The 18,956-nt window shown below is 41.0% G+C and overlaps 1 protein-coding gene across 4 annotated transcripts in view; it reads left to right on the top strand.

Moving 5' to 3' along the window:
• The window catches only part of dst (dystonin), a 102,967-nt gene that overhangs the window by 16,083 nt on the left and 67,928 nt on the right, over positions 1-18,956 (top strand). For 2 of the 4 annotated variants that reach the window (XM_079362284.1, XM_079362283.1), the window contains exons 5-9: positions 5,081-5,142; positions 8,288-8,377; positions 9,814-9,915; positions 11,088-11,165; positions 12,467-12,559. In XM_079362284.1, coding sequence (XP_079218410.1) covers positions 5,081-5,142; positions 8,288-8,377; positions 9,814-9,915; positions 11,088-11,165; positions 12,467-12,559 — 425 coding nt within the window. The remainder of the gene's footprint in view (positions 1-5,080; positions 5,143-8,287; positions 8,378-9,813; positions 9,916-11,087; positions 11,166-12,466; positions 12,560-18,956) is intronic. The other 2 variants (XM_079362286.1, XM_079362285.1) reach the window with 1 other exon arrangement.

Genomic DNA, 18,956 nt, shown 5'->3' with positions numbered 1-18,956 from the left:
TACCAATTTGATGAACCAATCACATCTCCCTGCTCGTTCTCTACCTCTTGCATGCACTAGCCCACACTCACTGATGATGAGTGACACTGAGTCTATACTGTAAGTTTACCTACCGCTGAATGAGACATGAGACGGCATAGTTTCTACACAATGCAGCGATTAACAGCGAGGGCCGTGGCTTCTGATGGAGCACAGATGGGAGGGGTCGGTGTGGACGGAGCACTGAAGGAATGACACGTTCAAAATCATCGGAAATGACCAACCCTGCCTGTTTTGCATGTTGTCCATTCATATGAAGCGTTTGTCTGTCTTTAGTAAACACATGCTTTCTACAGCTCATGTTCTTCTTATCCTGCCTGTTTGTTTGAGTTCATTACATAATGACTGACTTCCTCTCACTTTAGACTATTTAAGCACTTTTTTTTTAAAACTAAGATAACATATTCAATGCTATAGAAATGTACAACAAAACCCCGACTACAACAGAGAGCCTTGTAGTCAAACGAAGCTAATGAAAACATGCCTCTGCTTACTGAGCTGGTTGTGACACAAGAGCCGTGAAATGAGGGCTGTTGAGCAACAATGTTAAGCGAGTCCTTGTCATAGGCTGGAAGGTTGAGGGCTTTTCAGTGTCGTCTTTGTGACTGTTTTGATTTCCCTCCCATGTGAGGTCAAGAGGATTACACAGGCTGGGTTTTGATTGCTAGGACTTTTTGACTCCGCTCTGCTCAGAATTTGAGGATATTTTAGGCACCCTGATGTAACAAGATGCCAAAGGCTCTCACCAGCCCCCACAATTTATTCAGCCCTCCGTTTGGATAATTTGATAACATCTCGTCATGTAAGATCATTGTAAAGTGCTTTAGTCTGTTCTGCAGCGGGTTGAATTTCTTTAAGTTCTGTCTGTTGCTGTTTAGTATCAACCCTGCAGGCACACAGAGAGTGTCATATCCTGAAACTCCAGTTTTTGAGTATTTGAATGCGACACAAGACAAACATATCTGAAAATATATAAGCTTTTCTCAGGTATGGATTGATCTCTCATAAGAAAATAGGACCTCACGAACAGAATCCAAGCCCTTTCCACAATGACATAAAATCAACTCTTCATGTTGAGTTCTCCTCTAACACAGGTGCTCACTTCAGTCGTGGATCTCATATGTGGAAATGAAGGACGTCACCTAAGTGGTACAGATTATGTGGTCTGCAGTTGCAGGGGCAGCGTGGTTTAGGGTTGTGGCTATTAATAGCTACGCACATGTGCTCTGCTGAGGTCCACAAATAAGTGTCTGAGGAGCTCCGTGTGTTTGAATGCTGTGCTCGACTTTTGGCTTTGAGTAGGTTGTGCTGTAGACAGAGGACACAAACTGTCTGTACAATGTTGGAAGTTAATTCAAGAATAGCTACTGTGTGCCATTATCAGCATTGTTCACTATTTCAGTATATGCTCACACTGATTACACAAGATGGCACTGTAAATTCTTCCCTAATTACCACTGGTTTAACTTCCTGCCATGGTGCAAATTTGCCTCTAAAGCACATTTAATGACTATATTTTGACAACATCTTAGAAGGCCATAAATGTCAAGAGGTTATGATGTAATGTGTAATGAGCATTTTTAGTTTGGCTTGAAACATCAACCAAACAAAGTCAGAGGCCACAGGCTGCTAGTGCAACTTTTTTTGAAGTTGGATCCAACACCTCTGACAGATCTACAGTTTGTGAACTATCTAATTACCTGAGTTTAGAGTGAAGGAAGCTTCTCTATAGTTATCTTTAACTACCTAAAATAACATCCTTAATTCCACATTTGCTTATTTACTCTTGATCATACATTTCTTAATTACATTTCTTACGTTTCTGGGTTACGATCCTTTCTTTTTAAAAAATAAGTTAAAGCCACAATGAACCTCACAGGGAGTGATTCTGTCTTTCTGTTGTTTGAGTTATGAGGTTTACAGGGTGACTCACAAAAAAGCATTTTGTTTGTCTTAATGAAAAAAGGTGTGCAGTGTAGTTTTTTTTTTTTTGCAGCTGTAGAATTTTTGCCTCACCTAAAGTGTTTCTATCTTTTTGATATCTGATCTTCACTGATCTTTATGACTTGTCTTGTTCGCACCCATTCATGTTGGACTACTGTTTAAAGCAGTGGGAGAATTCAACGTCTTTATGAGGCTCTTAAAAACTTGAGTCTCTGCTTACATTTTGATCAAAGATCCTCAAGAGGGCACCAAACCATTAAACAGACCTTCTTATTTCCGAGCACAGGTACAGAAATAACTCATCCCGTCGCGTATTTATTCCTGCTTCAAACATCTGCTTCTATTTTTACTGCTTACGTTGATGCGTCTTATATTTACGGGTTCAGCTGCTGACAAATGATTTTTACACCTCTTTGCATCAGTGATGATGATCTGAGTCTATTAATCCGGCTCCTTTTATTAAAATCAGTAGTCTGTGTAGTTTGTGAAGTACAGGAGCCTCCTGCTGGGCATGTCTAAACCCCGGGTCACCCCTCGCCCTTTGCTCTCAGCTGGAGAGATTCCTGGAATACTTCCTTGGCGAATCTTTATTAATGAGCTTTTCTGTCGAGGTTCATATATTATGCAGCTAAAGAGCTTAGAACCAACCAAATTGGTGTGCTACTGCAGACTGCACAGCTTTATCTTTCTGTTAATTCATCTGTGGAGCCACGAGGACAGACAGCAATGACACAGCATGAACTGCTGGTAAATGTCTTCCACTGCATTACATATTCAACATGAAGACGGATTATTTCCTTATTCCTCTCCATTCTTTTATTAACAAATATTGTTCCTGCAGTGTATCAAGTGAAACGTTGATGTATTAGCTTACTTAACAGGCTCTGTGACAGCCCTTGATCTGGATGGGACAAATAATTGTCAGCTCAACCCACTTTACAATTCTCAGCAGCCTTTTATGCTCTATTTTTAGCTGAACTGAATGAAAGAATCTGCAGAGAGTACAGTTCTTAAGGTACCCCACTTATTCTGTGTGTGCATTTTCCACATCGTTCACAAGCCTCTGTTGAGTTAGAAAGACCAATATCTGTGTTTTTGCTTCTTGCACAAACTGTCACAAGCTTGCACCATAGACTCATAAAGAGCTGATCGAATTTTGTTCTTTTTGATGCCAACTTCGAAATGTCTGAATTTTACAGCAGTTGTTGTTTTAAGGTGGCTCGTAAAAAAAAAAAAAAAAAAAAAACGACCAACTTCCAATGAGATTTATCTCCTTAATTTTGGGATTTTTCATGTTGGATCATGAAAAGCATTTACTCTTCACCTGCGTGCGTCTCGGTTTGTTTCTACTGTTGTAAACATGGTGGTGACACTTGGCAGCTGAACAATAGAGAGATGATTATCTGAAATCTCTCGCATCCATGAAAGTCAAGTCTATTTGTTTGAACATGATTAGATTGCTTAAAATACATTTGATTAGGTATTTCCATTTATAAAATGTGGCAGGTTGTAATCAGATATAATGATGAATTGCAGCTTAAACAAACTGGCTGTATCATGCCAAACCATCCAGAGACATGTGCACAAGAAAGCTCTGATTTTCTGTGGTTTTGAGAGCTGCTGAGGATCAACACTAAACCGCGTGGAAAGTCACAACAGTGAGTAGCCATGGAAAACCTGACAGGACTCGCTCTGGATGCTTGATGAGAAAGAGAGTCACGGCTGCCCTAGAGGCTGGCAGGCAGTAAGGAAGGCAGGCAGGCAGCACAGAGGAGGAAGACAGCTAACTGCTTCCTCAGTTGATTATCCATCCGCGTACCTGAACCACGATCCTCTGGACAGCCCTCGGGAGCTGCTGCACAGGATGAAGTACCTGTTTAAAACTGAGAGGGAGCAGAGAGCTCACATGGTTACTCTCATGTGCTGCATGGGTCAGTATTGATCTTACTGCTTTGCGTCATTTCCTTGATAGATTCGGTCATGTCTGTGCTCGTTCGTTGCTAACACTTGCTAAGATATCCTTGAGCAAAACTTGTTTAGTAAGCTGCACTGAGGGAAGGGAGGGGAGAGGTTATCTGTGTTGTTAGTCCTGTGGTCAAAGTGCAGGAAAACACGTCTTTTTTTCACTTTGTCTTTTTGAGAAAACGTGGCAGTGGCTTGTCGGCAGATTGCTGTTATTGCCTTGTTCTTGAATGTACATGAGTTTTACGGTGTTCATTGAGGATCGCTCTGAAGAGTTTTAACTTCAGTGACGTGGAATATGAGTCACGGCTGTGGTAACTGGCCTGTATCCATCTTTGCTCTGAAACTAGAGGGAGGATAATCTTGAGGAAAATTACAGTAATGACAAATCAAAAGTTGTTCGTTATGTTGAAGAGAGGAATACATAATATTGAAAGTGTCATTTTTGTTTCCCTTGTAATAATAAAACTATGAATAGAAAGGAGTTGAGTCTGAGCAGACATTACTGGAAGTTCACTCTTTTCTTTTTAATAGCATCAATTTGCGTCTTGGTTTTGCTTCTGGCTGCAGGAAGTCATGTTGCTATGGCAATGTAAAAAAAACCCAAACATGTGGTCAACAGCAGTCAGGAGCGAGTGATGCCATGTCAGCCTCTGGAAAGTGACATCCTTGCTAAAGGCCACTTTGACTCGTGTGCTTTTCAGACAAACCTTTCATTGACTGCTTTGAGCCTGTTTGTTTGCTCTCAACATAACACAGCCTCACAGTCTACATCGGTGGGTCTCAACTGGAGTAATCTCAGGACCCAGCACCAACTGATTCATGACAAACCTCTACCCAAATGTATGTTGCTTATTTATTTAGTTAGTTAGTGAGTTATTTAATGACAAAATGTGCAGAGCAATGGAAAAGTACAAAATAAATATGTTTGAAATCGATTTGCAGACTTTGATGACTCCGACCCACCAGTTGAGAACTGGTTGGTCTAGATGAAAGGCATTTACAAAAGATAATTAGGGTTTTCTAATGATCCTGATGACTCATCGAAGGAGGTTAATGTTGCCCAAACGCTTCAGCTGTGTTTCCATTATAATGTCCAATGATTCACACAATGTTTTTTCTCTCTCCTCCCCAGATGAAAGAGACAGAGTGCAGAAAAAGACGTTTACAAAATGGATAAACCAGCATCTGGTGAAGGTAAGAACAAATGTGTTCTCTTCTAATGTTGACGCGATGACAGAACATGTCAAAGTGAAAGTTCCTGAATACAAATCTCCGTCTCTGTATTTTCATAAAGGAAACCAGTTTCAAAATCGCACTTTCATTTTCCAAACTTATCAACAAACCATTCAACATAGACAATCAATTAAAGAAATATTGGCCTCTCCATGCTAGGTCCTAACATGCTAACATTCCTCCCCAGATGTGATTAAAGTCAGTTAACACAACATGAGATGTCACACTGCTGTAGCAACAGGTTGTCTTTTGACTGAGGAATGAATCACTTACTACAACGTTTCATCTGTCTGTGCAAGTTCATGAAACACTTAACCGGAGAAACGAGCGCTGGCATGACTCATCTGATTTCTCTTTGTGAAGTGAATCGCTGTCATGTGTAATGTGGTTCGAGCATCAGTGGTACATTGATCTCTACTCTCAACTAAACCTCACTCTAACTCATGTTATGCCAAGTACAAATTTAGACTTGTTATTCATTCATTGAAGGGGATTATTTCTTCCCCTTTAATGAAGTGCACTCGATGTCTTCAGTGTCTTGTCAGATAAAGAATTTGAAGCAATAACTTGAAGAGTTGTCTTAATAGGAAAATATTAAACTTAAAATAAAATTCTAGTCAAAGGCTGATTGGAAAAAAAATGGATAAAAGTCCTGAGCAACTAATGAATACCTACGTACTTAATGATATAACTGATGAAGATGATGGTTTTTGTTTGACAAAGATGAGAGAGATAATGTAGAGAGGAGGAAACAACGTCAGACATACAGCTTCAAGTCTGATCGGACACACTGACAGGAAGTGACCAGAGGCAGAGCACAACATCGAGCGCTGTTTTTGAAAACCATTGTAAAAGGCAGATTACTTTGATGCAGATCAGGAATAGCGTTGGTAGTGCTGCTCAATCAGTCACTTCTGTTTTTTTTCCACACTGAATTATCTCAGTAGCTAACGAATAAAGTAGCCGAACATCTTGATCAAACATTCATGTTTCACGGTTCTTTGGAAAACAGCTTACAGGGTTTGAGACCCGACATAAACACTGAGCATTACATACATACACGGGGACTTTCAAGTGGTTCTAATATTTTTAACGTTAGGATGTCAGTGTAATCAGAGCTAGATGGACTTATATCTGTGACTTGTGCTCTATATACTTGGTAAGCTTGCCTCGCCTTAAACACGGTAGATAGACTGGAAACCTTGCGAGGAGAGAAAGGGGGGGATTACATGCAGCAAAGGGCTGAGGTCTGTTTTGACCCCATAGCCGCTGCAATGTGGATCATAGCCTCCATACATGGGATGTGCCGCCTGACCGCTAGGCTATCTGGCGCTCTATATGCTGTATATTAACATCTTTGCATGCTGACTTTAGCATTTAGCTCAAAGCACTTCTGTCCTTGAGTACAGCCTTACAAAGCTGACCTTACAAATGTTAGCTTTGCTAGCTTTGATAGTAACACATCTGTATGACAGCTTCAGCCTTTTTAGACTTCTTCCTCTGAAAATGTAAATGTTCAGCCATGCTAACACTTAACACTTACTCACCAGGACTGGTGGGCCACTCGTTTCCCTCCTGCTAAGTTGTATTTCTTGTTTTGCTCCTGAAGGGGTTTTTACGCCCTTTGATCGTCATCTTCAAAGCTTGGCCCGGACATAAAGCCGCCCTGAGGGTGAATTGAAGGGTTCCACAAATTAGATCTGTCCTTGCTTTACGGTGATGGAGCCTCTCGTGAATCAGTGCTAATGACCGGTTTTATTCCAGTTGTTCCAGTTGTGCCTGGAGGAAGTGCTGGCTGCAGCTCACTGGGTCACCCAGTTTGATCAGAATCATTTAATAAATCGTGTAAATTTAATCTCAATAGTAGCAGAAAATATTCTGATAATCTTATTTTTGATGTAGAACTGCAAACATGAAAAGTGCACCAAAGAAATTAGAGGTGTGTGAAAACCAGCGGCTCTGTCATTTAGTCGCTGAAACTTGTTGAACTGGAGGTAATGGTTTAATGGGAGAATGTCTTAGTGTTTGACAGCTAGATTTCAGCAGGCCTCACACATGGCCGGTGAAAAATCCGAGGTGCTGAGTAATAGTTGGGGGTCTGCTTGTCTGACCCAATAACACAAGGGTGCAGGTCTATTTTGGCTCCACGGCTGTGGCTGCTATCTGGGATTACAGTGCTGAAAGCCCTGTGTGAAAGCAGGTCAGCAGGCTGCACCGTGATTTTAGAGGCGCAGTATTTAGGACAGGAAGGAGAAGCCTCGGACCCGAGCTGACAAGTGCCACACTCAAGTGCTTAGGTGAAGTGTCACAATGCTGTCCTGCACAGCTGTATGGTACATTTACTTCAGTACGTAGGGAATTATAAAAATATGGCAATCCTGGAGTTAAATCAAGTGGAAGAATGCAATTGACTTTTAGGTCTTTGAAATAATTCTAAAAGTTGTTTTCTTAAAAAATGCAGAAAAATAATATTGAGTATTTGAAGAATGTGACTTGATTTAGTTTCTCCAGCTGAACATGGTCAGTGACAGTGACGGCACAAATCGTCGAGCTTTATAGCCGAGCAGACGATGGCCAGCACTACAAGTTTTGATCATGTGTAATATTATGACACCATCCTTAATAAATGTGTGAATTGAGGTTATAGTAGCACGATGCACACTTAAAATGTATTTCTGAACAAAGCGCTTGTTGAGTTCAGTCGGCGCTCTGTGTACAGAGATCACAGCCCTCGATGTATTACATACAGGTCGACTCCAGGCCTCTGTCCTCTGATGCAAGTCGACCCCTCTGTCGTCAGCTGTTTTATTAATAAAGGCAAAATGGTCCAACACATTCTTTAAATAATATTGTATTAACGGTGGTATCCATTAGGTCTGCTTACTTTACCATATGTGTCGTTTCATCTCGATTAACTTGTGTTCATGATTTGGGGAGGCCAAAATTGTAATTGAAATCTAAACTTGATCCCATCCCTGGTATCTGTATTAAAAATCTTGGCCTTATTATTCGAGACTTTCCAACAGAACTGACGTTAAGTACATGTCAAGTACTCATATAACTATGAAGTAAAGTTGACGAACAGTACGGTTCTGTCTCATTCCAGGTACGAAAGCATATCAATGACCTGTACGAAGACCTACGAGATGGACATAACCTGATCTCACTGCTGGAGGTTTTGTCTGGAGACACACTGGTGAGTTAACCTTTATTCTCATCGAGGTCAGTCTTCTGAAATCACACAACACTGAAACCCTTTTCCTCTTCTGTAAAATATCTTTACCTGACTGATGCAGCTGACCTTCACCCTTTTCAATCATGTAACTGATGTAACAATGAACTTCTGTGAGTTGATTATTAGAAATCAGATCTGTTGAGATTTTGAGTCCACTCATTCGATCATATTTTCTTGAAATGATTTCATGACCCTTTTTTTTCATGATGATCTATTAAGAGATAGCGATGATTTGTTCTTCACTGGGATTAGCTGGGCTTCTGGATAGAAGGAATAAGAAGCAGTGCAGTATTCTTTTCTTTGATACAGTCATGGATGGGACGCTTTGTGCCACAGTATTAGTCTGAGCTCTTAAGTAGCAGCATTATTCAGCGGGATGTTAAACCCGATGTTTATTTACAAAAAAAAAAAATATTTTTAAAGGAAAAGGTAACAACAAGGAATTGTTCCTTGGGTGTATTTCCAGCAAGTTATTGGCTGTCAATAATAAAGGATTAACACAGTTCATCCTGCTAACCTGCTTATTTTAACGCTTATTTAACTTTAACTTCTTTCTAAATATATAAGTTAATTTGTGCCGTGTTCATCCAGAAATCAAATAGTCCCTCGTCGATAATAAAGTACAGCTCGACCTTGATGCTTAAAAGCTCTGACTCTGGAGTGTGGAAAGGCAGCCTAAACTGAAAGTCCAAGGCCCTCTGATGGTGGATAAAAGTTTAGACACTTCTGTCCCCTCTTCTTGAAGAGCACCTGATTCCTCTAAAATCTTCATGTGCGTCCAACACGTTTTTTGAAACTGTACAGAAAAACTGAAAGAATCCAAAAAAAGTTTCATTATAATATTGTGAGTAGCTTACTGTGCATCCAAATCATGTTATTTTGACCAAAAATATAAAAAATATTGAACAGATTATTCGATGAGAGGCCCTTGTATGTTTCAAGTTCACAATATATGTTCCTGCACAGAGAGCACACAGAGTAGGGAGCTGGCTGTTAAAGTTCTGCATGTTATCCAGCAGACCTTTTTTCTATATTATTTAATTTATCCGTGAACATTTTATTCTTTCTGTAGTCTTTGTGCAGCTCTGACTTCTTTAATGTTATCATGCTGTGATGTCCCTTTCTGTATATGAAGTGCATGCCTTCCTGTGCAAGGAGCCCCAGCTGTGACTCCCTCTCCAGTGTAACTAACTTTCATCCAATAAGTAGCTATCGTGTTTTCTGTTTACATCCTGTTTTTTTTCTACTTCCTTTCTCTTCCTCCTCCTCCTCCTCTTCCTCCTCCTTGGCTCTTTGGTTTTGGTTTCTGTCCATTGTCCTTCTTCCTTTGATTTGGCCGCCATGTGTGTGTCCATGTCTTCCTTTCTCCCCCCATGTGTTGCCTTTTCGGTGATAAGCCAAGGGAGCGTGATTTTCTGAAGACATTGCGGTTGGTGAGTGGGACAGAAGCATGCGCAGTTGAGCAGCATGATGGAGACACGGTGGATGATGATAAGGGGGTACGTGTGGCCTGCCCCCCACCCACCCCACCCCTCATATAACAAACTAATTCTGAGCGTGTTGTGGTCGGTTAACAGCAATGAAGAATCAATCCCACTGTATGATTTTTGCTTTAGCAGAGATTGGAGCTCCTCTATAGGTGTATAGACTCTAAATTTGTGATCACTTTGAGAAATGTTGTGTCAAACCACCTCTTTTGATCAAGAAATAAATGTCTGTTTACATAATCAGATGACACTGATGATGCAGAGATATGATCTAAAGACACAAACGTCTTCATGCTCATGGTTTACATATATATACGTGTGAGACAAAAATCCACAAAGCAATACGTTTGGCACTTGCAAAAGTGTAATTGATGAAGAATAAATCACGACACAAAATGAGCCCTGAAGCTTGAGTCTTTATATCTATTTCAGTAGCTTTGCCCATCATTGAGCCATACGATCAAAGCACTCCGAGCATTGGTGAGCATAAGGACATTTTTCATCTGCTGCTTTTGGGTAATTGCTATTTTGAAACCTCAAGAGGGCTTCATAATCGAATGAGATCCAGTGAACGTAAAGCCTGGGGAGTGGGGGTTTATAAAACGTTATCGCTTTGCTATGGAGATGAGCTGGATTCTTCTCCTTAAGCTTCGTAGCCCAAGAAAGACGGCTGAAATGCAGCGCAGGCCCTTCGCTGCTGCTGCTGCATCTTGGCTTCAATGCATTTTCCATTTCATTACCTCATGCTGTGGCCCTGAAAATCCAAATGTTTTAACCACTAAGAAGAGATGAAATCAAAAAATGAAGCATTGTTCTTATTAAAAAGAAAAAATAAATCACATTTAATGAAAAAGCACAGTGAAACAAATGCTCGATATGTTTTCACTACGATTGAGATGGTTGTGTATTTGTTGTCTGGCGGTGTTCAAATCCTTGAAGAATGGCCTTTTAGGGATGCACATGGTGGAAAATGTTCTGTACATGCACAGGGTTTAAGCTGACCTGCAGAAATGGCTACTTTTGCCACTGGTAGAGTTTTTGTGTGTTCTTTAAAGTCTTTACCTCACCAGATCAGACGGTAAGCATGTCCTGTAACTTCAGGCTACTAATCATTTTCCAAAAATGTGTCGCCTGATTCGAAGCCAAACCTGGTCACGGTACATGTCCCCTCTTTGTGTCCGCAGCCTCGGGAGAGAGGGAGGATGCGCTTTCACAGGCTGCAGAATGTACAGATAGCACTGGATTTTCTCAAGAGGCGGCAGGTATGGATCAATCAAAATCTTCTGTCACACAGTTGTCTTCAAAACATTTCAATATCTAATCTGATTTGTTTGGATTAAGCTAGAAAACTGAGATTAAAATCCGTCAAAGAGCGAAAAAAAATAAGTGAATGAATTTTTACATGTTGACACAGGACAGCAAATTCTCTTATAAACGCTTCCTGCTGAATAGCAAAGTTTAAAGTATGCGTTTATGTGTGCAGCTGCATTGAACTCTGGGAATTGCATCATATTGTGAAAAGGCAAATACATAATTGAAGTGGGACAGCCTCACACAGCGGTGATTACTTACACTCTGCCTATTCTACAAACATCGCACACTGTCGGACTCATGGCACCTCACTGTATGAAAAATTACAATTCAACTGTCTGCCACTAATTACAATAGCAGCATTTGAGGAGGTCTGACAGGGAATCACATCAGCAGGGGTTCAGGGAGCTTTGATTGCCCTCCCCTCCCCCCGCTACAGTCAGGGTGTTATGAGGAACACGATCGGGCTGAGCTGCAGCCAGATGTGACGTAAGACTTGAGACAAAGGATTCATAGATGGTCACAAATGAGTTGTTTTGTTGTTGTAGCTGCACTATACACATGCACTGATTCGCCTGGGTCCTTCAATGTGAAAATAATCTCACTGTTTGATCACCCCTAAATCTCCCCCTGCAGCGTATTGATTTTAATTATTACAGATGATTAGGCTGGCACTGGTGGGATTAATGGAGCACTTCTGAATTGAACATGTGGAGGCTCTTTTTAAGATTCACACCTTAAATCCATTAAATAAACAGGATTTTAATGTCCTGTCAGTGGTGTTTATTTGTGTATTTGCAGGTTTATAGTATTGCATTGTAACAATTTATAAATATTTAAATATAAATATGTAAATGTAAATATTTATTTATTCTTTAACCCATTAAGGGAAACCCTTCGTAAACAACAGGGCTGAGCTACAAACAGCAATATGGACAATACAAATAAAATCATCAGAGGTCCAGGGGTTAGCTAAGATAAAGGCGGGAACGTGGACAAAAACAAACATAAACACTCATGATATGAATTTGCTTTCATACTCTCTGTTACCTCACAGCCTCAGGATTACAGTAACTGTGATCCCCAACATAAAAGAACGACTATTGCGCCCCCCTGTGGTGCTTTTTAAATAAAGGGAACGTTGGATGGGCCTTACTTTATTGTTACACCAAATAAAATGTTAACTTGAATCGTTTTATTTGACCATTTAAGAGCAGCAGTTTAATGTTTATCACGTGTGTCTGTTCATCAGGTCAAACTTGTAAATATCAGGAACGATGACATCACAGATGGCAACCCAAAACTGACCCTGGGATTGATCTGGACCATAATTCTGCACTTTCAGGTGAGTGTTTCATTTTTTTATTTATTCACCTGCTTTTAAATTCAGATAATCAGGTTTATATTATGCACAGATACTAGATTATTATTTGTATTTATTTCATGTACAACTAAGGTTGTGTGTACATCCTTCTTCCTACGATCATGTGTTTGTAGTTTAAAGTGATCCAGAATGCAATAGGCATGCTGGCATATGTTTAGTTAAGTTACATAACAGCGATTCAAAGCACTGCAGATCAATGTTTTTAATATTTACACGAGTTCCCACATGTGAGATGGATGTTCCTATCTTTGACCACAAGATGTCAAACATGTGCAGCAGACATCACGCTGGGTGTGTGACTGCAGTCTGACTCATTTTAACATCACAGTCTCTTTAGTTCATGTTGGATTCTGCTCTGGTTGTAACTTGATGAGATAATATCGGGTGGCTCCGTGCAGCTGAAACGTCTTTACAGGATGATGGGAGGGTTGAAAAGCTTGTTGACTCGGTTGCAGGAGTCTAAAGACTCTTCATAATCTGGTCAGCATGAAATCACCTTTTAGTTTGCAAGTTATACACCTTAACTTACAAGCTTGTGTGAAAGGCATACTTAGATCATTTAAATAATTAACATATTGATATTACAGCTCATATATACAGTGATATAATAAGTTTAATGTTTACATTTAGAATTCACCTTGATCAGTGAAACGCATGAAATGAGTAATTAGGCGGCGTCACTTACTGCAGCCCTTTGAGGTGCTTTGATTTTGTGTGAGGAGACGTTTGGACTTCATTGAGTTTCTGGAGTCCTAGACCAGCTGTGATCACGTTTACATAAGGTGCAAAAACTGGGTTTGGAAATGCTGGGGGGGTTTTTTTGTGTGCAACAAAGAACATTTAATGATGATTCTAGTTGGTCTGTTGCAGGACAAAAGAGCTGCAGCATTACCTGGTGCACCTGTTTTGTACATATATTTCCGAATGCTTATTTGTTTATACAAATGATCTTTCTGGAAAACACTGCAGGATTTAGTGATGCAGTTGGTTTGTTCAAAAACAAACAAATAGAAGTCATGCATTTCAAGAGTTGAATCATTTGTGTGCAGTTACTTTTACAAAATACTTTGAAAGGGATGTAATGTTTTAAACTCTATTTGTGCTCTTGGCGGCGTTTTCGCCCCAAATGTTCCCAAAAAATGTTCTCTCAGGGGAATACTCTTCGTTTTATTGCTGAAGTGACATAATTCATGTCTAGTTGATTTGCTCTGTGTGTGTGCATGCCAGGAGATTCCAGGTGTCCAATGAAGTATTCACATCTTTCCAAAATTCTTCTTCTGACATTCGTTGGATTATTAATAACTTTGGCACGCCACACACGACTGACTGTTGATCAGCAGTCGCATTTCAATATCCTTTCAGACTTGAGGCTTGGATTGGCATGGTATGTTACAACACGTCTCTGTGACCTCAAACAAGGGGGTGGAAAACTTAAGACCAAAAAATGTTGGTCTAAATGATCCAGGTCCTTGCACTTTAATTCATAGGGCATTAAAAAACACCAAGGCGTATCTGCTCGCGCCCTCTTCAGGGTGCATCTGTGTGACTAATGCGCTAAATGAAATAGTAAGCAAAACTCAAAAATGAGTTTGCATCGTTTTGCCCGGACTCAAACGTGCTGACAGGTAGCGTCTGTGGTGATGCCAACACCTGCCGCTGTCATTCACACGCAAGCCCCTGAGCATATGATCCAGCAGCAGCGGGCCTGTTTCTTCTTGATTTGGGTGGATAAGAGAACACTTGAGGAGTTAATGCTGAGCTTCAGCCACAGTACACACCTCTGGCTTATATAAGCTGACAGCAGATGGACATGTAAGAACCGAGCACAGATTTTATATAACACACTTTTAAATGACAGGACCGGTTCCTGTCTACATGACAGAGGTTGTTGTGGGGGACATACTTCACACACTTTTCTTTTTTGCTGCAGGCTAATGTTTTAAAACGCTTAGATAAACCGAGTGATTTCTCAGCTGAACTCTTGACCTCATCGCTGCTGGTTTACTGTTACACTGCAGGAGTTTAGTTAAGGTGTTTCACCTATTTTTTGATCCTGTCTGCACAGATAAGAGATTGATTTCCTTTCAGAAAAGGCCTCGGTCGGATTTCTCACATTTGTGACCTCACTATATTTCACCTGAATAGTTGAGAGAGCACAGGGCTTTAGTCGCTGTTCAGAAGTTACAGTAATCGGTCACTTCTCGTCAAAGATAATACTTTGAATCCATCGATTCAGAATCAATTTGAAACGAAAATAGATTCTCAAACGAATCGTGAGACACCCAGAGATTCCCAGCCCGACTGTAGCAACAAGCTGATCACGTGTCATGATTGAGGTAGAATACTTCAGATTTGTCTGAACCCTGTTTTTGTGAAAACTGAAGACACAAATACATTATCTATATTTCAGGACTGAAATGTTGCTAATATATCGATGCAGTTTCGACAAAGTGCAGGAGTTTGTTTGTAATTTAAATAAAAGATAAACTTAATAGATGTAATGTGTCTTTTAGTGTTTTGAGTCAGTTTGATTTGTCCTCATGTACTCCTCACTTCTCTTACTAAACTTTTCAACTTTCATTTTACTGAAATGTATCATGCACCAAAACAATCTGTGACCGCAATCATACCAGTATTTGATAATGGGACCATGATATGGCCATACATAGGAGATTGGGTAATCAGCTCACTGTAGTTTGAACCGTGTGGGCTGACAGGTGACTTTGACCTTCAGGGAAACTTCACTGGCGTTCAAATATTGTGAGCTCACTGTGACACTGTTATTTTTAGTTGAGCTGAGAGGTGACATTACATTTACTGTTTCACACGCTGCTTATTTTCTCTTCCTGGCTGTGGAATTGAAGTATTCATAAATTGATCGACACTGTACTTTGTTGGGCTTTGTAGTCTTCTGGTTGCTGTCATGGTTTTATACAGTGAATCATCTCCTGGTCAGAGTTTTCCCCTCTTGTGAACTGCCATGGTGGTGATCTGGTCAGATAATAGTGTTTGTTTAAACCATTGGACTTAAACCCGACCTCTGGCTCGGCCATTGTACGTAGCCTGATTAAAAGACAAAGTGAAAGCACTTTGTTGTCCAGCTCGGATTTGTCCCTGCTCCTGCTGCTCTCGTTGACCTACGCTGTCCCGCTTTTCAAAAGCTGTCTGACTGGCTCGGACTCTGTTTGCCTCATGAGGCCAAACTTGCTGAGCCAAATTTTCTCACAGCATAATATGTGGCCATCAGCTGGAAGCACTTGCAGTTTAAACAGTGTCCTTCCCTCACCCCTCATTATAGACACAAATATTAGGAGGCGGCTGTGACGCGCATGTGTTTACTGAGTAGACGAAGCAGACTATCCGGCCCGGGAACAGGTCTGTCCACAAGTCTTTTTCTTTCTTGCTCAGCTGTGAGCCGCGAGCACGTGGGGGCCTTGTCTGTGTGTGCATTTATGGTGTTTGTGCTGGATTAGCAAAGCCGGAGAAATGTTTCAAAGGTCAGGAAGGATTCCAGTGTGAGAGGAGAGACTGAAAGAGCGAGCTCACGAGCATGCAGAGAGAGAGAGAGAGAGAGAGAGAGGGAGGGAGACCGAGAGGCTGACCGGCTTTCAGCTGTGAGTCTATGAGAGTGAATGGAAAGGAAAGTGAACTGCTTCATATCTGGCTGCCGGCTTCTTTAAAGCTGCTGTGAAAATGGCTCTCTGTCAGTGGGATAGTTGCTCTTCAGTCCAAGCTGTGATCTTTGAATACTTTGCCTAAAAACAGCACGCTGTTGGCAGTTTGTCGATGGGTAAGGGACTGTATGAGTGTCAGCCATGGGAAACATCTGTGGGTGTGTTCGTGGCCCTAAGGAGGAATGCTACGTCGACCCCAAAAAAGCTCCACTGAGGCCTGATTCCAGAGAGCTCAAAGGCCGCCGCTACTTTCAAAGAAAGAAGAGGAAATCCGACATTCAGCTCCCAGAAAGTCTTCACAGGGAGGCCTGCACAAGCAATGCCATCAGTGAAGAGATTGAAGAGCCTCAAGAGAGCCCAGATGAGAACACAAAAGAGTCCCAAGCAAAGCTGGAAGTACAACCACAGGTGGAGAAACATCTATCCAGGCAAGAGAGCATCAGCCGAGGTGTTTATGTCGGAGAGGTGCCCGTTTTAATCCTCAGAGATCCCAGTAATCTATCTCATGGCAAGAGGTTAGCTTACAGGTCGGGAAGGACTTCCACAGAGCAAACAGACAGAAGCAGGTCCACTGTGGAAGGAAAGCTTCGGTGTGTTAACACGACCTCCAGAGGAGCCTCAGCTAAAGACGGTCTGCTCGTGAAGAAGCTGCTCCAGAGGCAGCTGAGGAGGGCTGTTAGCTTTGGAGCAGTGGAGCACATGCTGCAGCCTATGAGGGCTAACGACAGACGAGGAAGTGAGGAAACGTTTGCCAAGATTATATGGGGCTCTCAAGCAAACAGGAGGAGGAGACGGAGGACCATCACGGGCTCTGGTTACGAAGAACATCTAGCAGCTCCTGCCAAATGTATTTCAAGTCAACACGAGGTAAAAGAGGAACGTGTTATTAATACCCAATGCTTGTATGGTTCGTGGTAGATTAAAAAAGGGTTTTACCCAATATCTAACTCTTTAACGTTAAGCACAAGAATGAAAGAAATCTGATACAATAAGGCATTTAATTAGAGCAACAGTTCTTCATTTTGTTAATCTAATTATCTCATTACATCATTTGAGACCAAATCAGTGGAGTCCATTGTTCTTGGAGCATTATGTCCTCATTGTTGGTACTTTCTGTTCACAGCCGTTTTTAGATGCACAATAATATGCCCAAAAAATGCCACATTTTAGGAAGAATTAAAACCACAGGCTTCACTTGTACTGACGACTGTGTCAAATGTCTTTTTCGCTGCAAAATCAGATGATTTGTGACTATTTGGTTCGCTTATTTATGCTGCTTAACTGTATGTAAGGACGGGAACAGTATATTGACATTGTGTTCAAGTTTGCTAATTGAATAATAATCGTACTCAAAGGAAAATCATTGTGAAATGTTTGCACAGCATCGGGAGAAACAGAAATTCATTTTAAAAGCAGAATGTGCCACGTTTTACACGTACTGTAAATACTGCAGAAATCTGTGTTGTTGTCGTAGCCGTGTTTGTTTACATCATGTTTACGTGGACGGGAGGGCCTTGTGTACAAAGCTGTTTTAATCAAGGACTAGAGAAACGAAGAATAACATACTCACAGTGTCGTTAGTCACTTTAGACACGTCAGTCTGTGTCAATTTATGTGCAATATGAAGCTACGAGCTAACTTAAGTGTGCTAACATTAGCTTGCTGACAATTCAGGACAGAGACACGGGCAGAGCAAGACGAGGAACCATTTTGTCCACCGCTTGCCGGTGGTGATTAATTTTGATGTGTTCTAATTGATAACTGTTTCACGATAACTGTTTCACGTGAACGCGAGTGGAGAGGAGAGAGCAGAGTTTGTTTTGGTTTCATGTTTGTGCTCAAGGGCGACATCTGCTGGATCAAAAAGTTCAAAGAGTTCTCTGGGAGAATAGCCCTTCAGTTTGAGATTTGCATTCTGAACACGATTTGTATGTCACTGTATTTATTATCTCGGTGATCAGTGTCCATTTGGCTTATATGAAGGCACATTGTGTATCTCATTGTCTTTCTTTAAGGAAGAGAATTAAGAGAAGATAATGAATCTGGAGGATAATGAGGTTTTACTGCTGTCTTCTCCTGCCTGCTCATCTCTCAGCAACATGTTGTTCTCGCTCTGAATCCTGATGAGGATCAGGAGATCTGATCTGCTTCCTGAAGCTGTTTTTGCTTTTTGGCTTCAGATTAAAAGACATTCACTTAAAGTGGCTGTGTGGGCGGGTCGGTCGTTTAGGTCATCATTTTATTAAAAGAAGCTAATCTTGTAATGCATACTCCTTATTTCTCTGCTGCTTTGCTTTGACTATCTTCCATGTCAAACACTTTATTGGCATTCAATGAAGTGGGCACCAGGAAGAATAGACGTCAGGCGTCATAAATGTGCTTTGAACCTGTCCTGCCAACAACACTGTGAAGTGGCCATGTTTGTTTGAGGTCAACGTCAGCCTAATTATCAGTATAACATGTTGTAAAGTGTTGGGTCATTTATTTCACAACTGCTGACATTTCCCATGTTTGATGTGCAAACACAACTGTAAAATAACCAGCTGAAGAAGTTTTACATCATTTCTTTAGTCTTTGACAAAAACAGTCAAATATTTCAGTTGATGTCTTTTTTTTTAAAGGTTTTATTTTTTGGCTTCTGATGCCTTTGTTATGAGACAGGACAGTGGATAGAGTCTTTAGTG

This window comes from Symphodus melops, assembly GCF_947650265.1.
Source record: "Symphodus melops genome assembly, chromosome: 15".
NCBI lineage: Eukaryota > Metazoa > Chordata > Actinopteri > Labriformes > Labridae > Symphodus > Symphodus melops.
Note: the sequence above shows the minus strand (reverse complement) of the source record. Positions and strands in the feature narration are given on the sequence as shown.